The 7,146-nt window shown below is 47.3% G+C and overlaps 1 protein-coding gene and 1 pseudogene across 1 annotated transcript; both read right to left on the reverse strand.

Moving 5' to 3' along the window:
* Positions 1-1,522: 1,522 nt before the first annotated feature.
* LOC106723339 (olfactory receptor 2AG2-like) lies at positions 1,523-2,467 on the reverse strand. Its single transcript, XM_014527523.2, has one exon. The coding sequence runs from the start codon at positions 2,465-2,467 to the stop codon at positions 1,523-1,525; it is 945 nt and encodes a 314-aa protein (XP_014383009.2).
* A 4,507-nt stretch (positions 2,468-6,974) lies between these two features.
* LOC112548837 overlaps positions 6,975-7,146 on the reverse strand; it is a 9,844-nt pseudogene continuing 9,672 nt past the window's right edge.

A 7,146-nucleotide genomic window follows, 5' to 3' on the forward strand; every position in this document is an offset into this window, starting at 1 on the left:
TCTGCTCCTCCCTGCCTGCCCCGCAGGTCTCCCTTCAGTCTGGGAGCAGGTGCTGGAAGTGGGGATCCACACCCCATTCCTGTTCCCCGCCCTGCCCCTGGATCAGCTGTGGACACGGGGGGTAGTAGACACTCGGCCCTTCTTCCAAGCAACCCCTTGATGGAGAGTGTGGAAGAAGAAGGGCCTACTGGTGCTGGAAGGGAGAAATGCTGAGAGGTGAGAGGAGGAGTTTCCCTGATTCACAGATTTAAAAAAGTTGCCTATCAAAAGTGTTGTGCTGGCCTCCAACCCCAGTGGGGCAGGAGACACAAGTGGAAGCTCCCAGAATCATCTTTTCATATTCCTGCATCCACCCATGTCCACATCCTTCAGGGCTCAAGCAGGCCATTTAGTGGTGCATAGCCACCGTACTGGTCAGGCCACATGAATTATTGAAAACATTATGAACTTTAATTAACTTTTCTTCTCCATTTTGTTCTACATCAGCCTACTTGTGTCTCTGCCCTTTTATGTGTTCATGCTTTCTGGATCCCAGAGTATCTTTATGTGACTTTTGTGAAGTGCCTGACACATTCAGTCCTTGATGAGCCTAATGCTCTTCCCTCTCTCCTGGATGTCAGTGCCCAGGACATGGACAGTCAGCCTTCATAATTAGGACCTATAAGTCAGGGACCACAATCAGTAGCTCAGAAACAAGCTGGCATTAGGGGCTAGACTCAAGCCCTGAGAGATAGGGCTGGCTCAGGAGTAGTGCAGGAGTCAGGAACTGAGTCGTAATCAGGAAGAACCAAATGTCAGAAACCAGGCTCAGAAAACGGGTGCAGGGAAAGGGTTTGGGAGCAGGGATCAAAGTCATGGCAAGCTTCAACCTCACAAGGAAACTTAGAGCTAAATCCTATTTCACCTTGATGTGCCAAGGTGGCATCTTTGTAGTTAGATTATGGCAATTTTTGGCACCTATACAAAGTTCAGATTGTATTTCCTCCTGTGCTGGACTACGGTTGTCCACCCAACATACATACCCAAAGTAAAATGGAGGCAAAGAAGAAAGTCTCAAGTTTCTGGAGTTTCGTGCTGTTAAGCACATGCCCAGCTGACTCTGTTATCTCTGGGAACTTATGCAGCCATAGGGCCCTGAGCATGAGCAAGTCCAGGCCTGGAAGAGAAGCCCAGGGCAAATGTAGCTGCATGCAACAGTGCATAAGTGCCAAAAACCTCACTAGCATGATTATGTGGACACCACTTAGGAGCATGAAGGATGCTTGTGCAGTCAGTCCACTACAGTTTGTCCTTTGGGTTTGAAGGTGGTATTGGTTTCCTGCAGGCACAGCAGCCAATGGTTTGCCACCACGATTCACTCCCAGCTGGGAAAATGGCTTAGCACAGCTTAGCACACCTTGAAGGAAATCGTAAGGGAACAGGCTTCACATTATTTAAAAAATACAGTCACCTCCTAAATGTTTCAGAAAAGCATGCTGGCAGGAGCTTTGTCAACTTTGACCCCATTTAGCACCGATCCCTATCAGTTTTGCTGGAGGACTCTGTATTTCCCAACCAGCTTCCTCAGGGCTCCCAAGACATCCCTGTTTCTCAGGCTGTAGATCAGTGGATTCAGCACTGGGGTGACAATGATATAAAACACAGGGGTGAACTTGTCTTGTTCAGGTGAGTGAGAGTCACTGGGTCTCATGTACATGAAGGCGCCTGAGCCATAGAACAGCCCCACCACAGTCAGGTGTGAGGAGCAGGTGGCCAGAGCTTTCTGTTTTCCTTTGGTTGACTTCATCCTTGGGACCATAGAGAGGATGCAAGTGTAGGAGGCTAGTATGATAGAAGCAGGCATGAGGAGTACAACAATGGCAACCACAATCACCAGTGTCTCGTACTGGGAGGTGTCAGAGCAGGACAGTTTCAGCAGGGATTGGATTTCACAAAAGAACTGTTCAATGTCTTTGGAACCACAGTAGGACAAGTGTATGGTGTAAACTGAATGCATCAAGGCATCTGCTGCTGCCCCAACCCAGACCCCAGCTGCCAGGCCCCAGCATACTCTCCTCCTCAGGAGAATAGGGTATTGCAAGGGGTTGCAGATAGCTACATACCTGTCATAGGCCATGACTGCCAGAAGGAGGCACTCTGCTCCACCCATTGTCAGCGAGAGGAAAATCTGAACCCCACAGCCCACTGGAGAAATGCGATTGCCTGGGGTCATACAGTCTGCTGACATTTTGGGGACAACTGTTAGGGTCTGACACATGTCCATGAAGGCCAGTTGACTGAGGAAGAAGTGCATGGGGGTGTGAAGGGAGGAATCCACCTGGATTAGTACGAGGAGGAGAGTATTCCTAGACACAGCAGTAACCAAGGCAAGCCAAATCAGGGCGAGGAAGAAGGTGTGCTCATTGGTGTGGTGCAGGAATCCCAGCAGAATAAATTGCATCGGTGAAGTTGTATTGTGTGTCTCCATTTCCTCTTCATGTGGCTGGGCCTGAAGCGGTGGGGAAGAACAAGGCTCAGTGGGATATGCACGCACTTTCTACTGGGTAACGCTAATGGGATCTGAGGCAGTCACTGGGTTTTTCATCTTGTGAAAGAAATGCCAGACATGATGGCCGATGAGAAAAACTGGCTTATATCCTTGTAATTTGCGATATGCAAGAGCTTTTTTAAGTAATGTGTAATTTAAATGAGCTCACCCTCCGGCCATCATGCTGCAAGCCTATCTATAGGTGGGTTTGCAGTGGTTTTGCCTTTGATATCTCTGTGTTACAGGTGTGGAGATTCCACAGCCACGTTTTGTCCATTTACTGAGGTGCTGGTTGCACCCTCGCTATGGCAGCGTAGCACTCAGAACGCGCTGAGCAAACAGCCCTGATTCAGGATGTATAATTTCTTGCTCCCTCCATGTGCTATTAATAGGAAACACCCTGGTTACGCATCAGTCAGACTGAAGTGAAAGGGAAAGCAGGTAATCTATAATCTCATGGAATAGCCATAGAAACCAGATACTTCCACAATGAATAAGAGGCCCAGGTTAGTCATTTTTCTATTTCAGCAGAGACAACATTTATAGTAACCTTAAAGAACAGATATTTCTGCAATGTTTAAGAAACCCACGTTAATATTTCTTTTATTCCAGCAGAGACCACAATAGCATTAATTTTTACCATCACTATCACTAGAAGGAGGAGGAGTAGCCTGAGAGGACAGCTCCATCACTGCACACAGGGGTGGTAAGGAAACTTCTCTTTCCCCAACACCTCAGCATTTTCTAAATAAGTTCTAAGCTCTCGAGATGTGCTCCCACATCCTATTGTCTGTGCAGAGTCCAGAGCCATGAGTGGAGGAGCTTGGATTTTTTTAATAGAACATTTGGCTCTCTTTTAATCCTTTAAATAATTTATAGTCATTTTACTGTAAGAGCTAATACATAGAAAATAGTAGGTAACAGAATAATATCAAATTTAGAGATATAGAAGAAGAAAAATGGACTCCACATTTTTGGCAGACTCGCTGCAAAATTAAAAAAAAATACTTACTGAAAATAAAATACTGGCTGCCCAGAGAGAGCCAGCAGTCCTCATTGTGCCACAGACCAGCCATGCAGCCCATCAAGGAGAAAGAGAGGAGGAGGGATGCCAGCATGAAGGGCTGCCAACAAGATGGCAGACAGCCCACCCCTTGCTGCTGGTTCACTGCAATGACTGCCTGTGACATGGCTTCACCACTCTCCACCAACTGGGACACCCAAGGGCTGGACAGGGAGCAGGAGTGCCTGGAAGGCGGGGATCACTCACTGGCCTGCTCCGGGTCAGCTGGAGACAGCAGTGGCAACAGGCTTCCAGGTGCTCTTGCTCCCTGCCCACCTCCCACGTGTCCCTTGCAGTGTGGAAGCAGGTGCTGGGATGGGGGATCCACCCCCCATTCCCATTGTCCCCAGCTGAGCCTGGCACCTCAGGCTGTCACTTCTCCTTGCCCCTGCCTGGAGCAGATCAGGAGCAGCCCTGGGGCTCCCCTGCCCCTGGATCAGCTGTGGACAGTGGGGGCAGCGGACAAGTCAGTCCTTCTTCCACCCAGAGACAACACCTAGGCAACTCCTGTTGGAGAACATGGGAGAGGACTGGGGCACCTGCACTGGAAGGGAGAAGGTGCTAAGAGGTGAAGGGAGGAGTTTCCCTGATTCACAGACTTCAAAAAGTCACCCGCCACAACTGCTGTCCTGGCCTCCCTCCTTGGTGCGGGCAGGGGACACAAGTGGAAGCTCTCACAACCCTCTTTTCATATTCCTGCATCCACCCATGTCCACATCCTTCAGGGCTCAAGCAGGCCATATAGTGGTGCATAGCCACTGTACTGGTCAGGCCACATGATTTATTGAAACCATTATGAACATGAATTAACTTTTTTCTCCTCTTTGTTCTACATCAGCCTACTCATGTCTTTGCCTTTTTGAGTGTTCATGCTTTCTGGATGCCAGAGTATCTTTATGTGACTTTTGTGAAGTTTCTGACACATTCAGGCATTGATTAGACTAGCATCCTTCTCTCTCTACTAGATGTCAGTGTCCAGGACATGGGTAGTCAGCCTTCATGATTAGGGACTTGGCCAGGGACCGTAATCAGTAGCTCAGGAATAGGCCAGCATTAGGGGCTAGAATCAGAAGCTGAGAGATAGGGCTGGCCCAGGAGTAGTCCAGAGTCAGGAGCTGAGTCATAATCAGGAAGAAATCAAATGTCAGAAACCAGGCTCAGAGAACAGAGGTGCAGGAAAAGGGGTTGGGAGCAGGGACCAAAGTCAAGGCAAGCTGTGACCTCACCAGGATACTTAGAGCTAAATCCTATTTCACCTTGACGTGCCAAAGGAGTATCTTTCTAGTTAGATTATGGCATTTTTTGGAACAGACACAAAGTTCAGGTTCTATTTCCTCCTGTGCTGGACTGAGATTGTCCATCCAACATACATATGTGAGGAAAATTGGAGGAAAAGGAGGACACACATTTTTGGAGTTACATGCTATTAAGCACATGCCCAGGTGATTCTGTCACCCGTGGATACTTATGCAGCCATAGTGCATGAGCATGAGCAAGCCTGAGCCTAGAAGGGAAACACAGGGCAAGTGTAGCTGCATGTAGCAGTGCCTAAGCACAAATTATTGTACTTATGAAACTGTCTGGCCATCACTTAGGAGCAAGAAACAGAAATGGGACTTATGCCTTTTTGCACAGGCAGTCCACCACAGTTTGCCCTCCTCGGTTGAAAGCTGTGTTGGTCTCCATCAAGCACAGCAGCCACTGCCTTGCCACCAGAGAGATGATTAACCACAATATGGGACGATGGCTTAGCACACCTTCAATGAAATCTGACTGGAGCAGGCCTCACAGAGCAAGCTCTTGTTTCCCTGAACAGTAATACATGGACTCTCCAAAAGAAATGACAAGGGCTTGAGGATGCCTGGTGCATTGCGCACGACAGAGAAAGATCATCTGGCCACAGTAGGGGTCATGGGTAGGGGCCTACGGGGATTTCTGTGCCCTTCCTGGTTCTGGTTGAACCTCTCAGTACTGGCCTGATCTTGGTACAGTCTACAGTGAGTAGCAACCACTGTAGCAGTGTTTTGCTGAAATGAATGTGTTTTGGGTGGGAGGGCCGTCCCTGGGGGGGACGAATTGGGACAATCACCCCATGCCCCATGGTTTGTGGGTCTTCTGGAGCTGGGTGGAGCAGCATGGTGATTTTGTACTGCTGCTGGCTTCATGTCCGGCTGCTCAGCACCCCCCCGCTGCCGAATCTGCCACCGACTTCCTTGATTTACTGAATTGTCTGCATTATATTGAGATGATATTGGGAAGATGAAGAGCATCCCAAAGCTTCTCAAAGGTTTAACATTTTTTCACTTAGAAACTGGGTCAAAATATGATACTGATAGGCAAATTACAAATGTGACAGGTTGATGGTGCCCAGAGCTTAATCCAGAGATGCTGTGCTTGTCTATTTGACAGTGAGGAAGCAGTGGCATTGTAATTGGCACCAATTTGAAGCCACCACATTTCTGGAACTATGGGGAGCCCCATGACACGTATGATGCGTAAAAATGGATCTGATCTGCAGGCTGGAGATTAAGCACAGCTGTGATAAGTGAATTATATCAACATATGTATTCATCTTTAAGATTTTTTATTTATCCTTAAGGAACAATTCTTTTATTTCTTTCACAATCTATGTTTAGTAACTCCTGTCTCCTACCACACTCCATTTCTCCTATCGAGAAAGAAAGGCAACAATAAGTACCATCTCCTTCTCTCTTTCTCCTCTGCAAAATCTCATTGTGGATGCAGAGCTCACAAGCTTTGCCCTGTTGCCCTTTTCCACGTTGACATACATAAATCAAATTAATTAAGGTTATATGTGATTTACAGACATACTTGGTTAATGACCATTTCCCATTCTTCATGATTCTGGCTGCTATAAAGAGGAGAAAAGCTCAAAGTGAGCTCATTCCTTGTGCTATGAATCACAAGGGCTCCACTGATGAACTCAGTGATGTTTACTTGATTTAAAACCAATGCAAATGACAGGAGAATCATGCCCAAATGTAATGCCCTACTATGACAAGTGGCTGCTTGAAACGTCCACAGGTAAACACTTGGCCTATTTCCTGCAGGACAATTTCAGGCATTTACAAAGGGCAGGACAAGGGCCTTCAAGATCTTCAATATCCTTGGAGGCCTTTGGTCCATGCAACAGCCTGGAGAAAGCTCCTATGATACAGGAGTGGGGCTGACTACCAGAAACTATTTCCTAAGGGATTAAGTGAGAGAGGAATGCACATGATTGTGATTCTCAAGGGAAACTGGCAGCTAAGGCAGTCAGATACCATTAAAATAATATGGCTTCTTTCTTTCTAAATTTTCCAGTAAGCCTAGGCTTTGGCTTTGATCAGACTTAGTATAAATAACATTAAACCACAGCTTTTGTCAATTCTGCTGGACAACTCTGCCTTTTCCAAACAGCTTTCTTAGGGCTGCTAAGACATCCTTGTTTCTCAGGCTGTAGATGAGTGGATTCAGTACTGGGGTGACAATGGTGTAAAACAGAGACACAATCTTGTCTTGCTCTGGGGAGTGGTAGGAGCTGGGTCTCATGTAC

Source organism: Alligator sinensis, unplaced genomic scaffold (genome assembly GCF_000455745.1).
Source record: "Alligator sinensis unplaced genomic scaffold, ASM45574v1 scaffold1616_1, whole genome shotgun sequence".
In the NCBI taxonomy this organism is placed as follows: domain Eukaryota; kingdom Metazoa; phylum Chordata; order Crocodylia; family Alligatoridae; genus Alligator; species Alligator sinensis.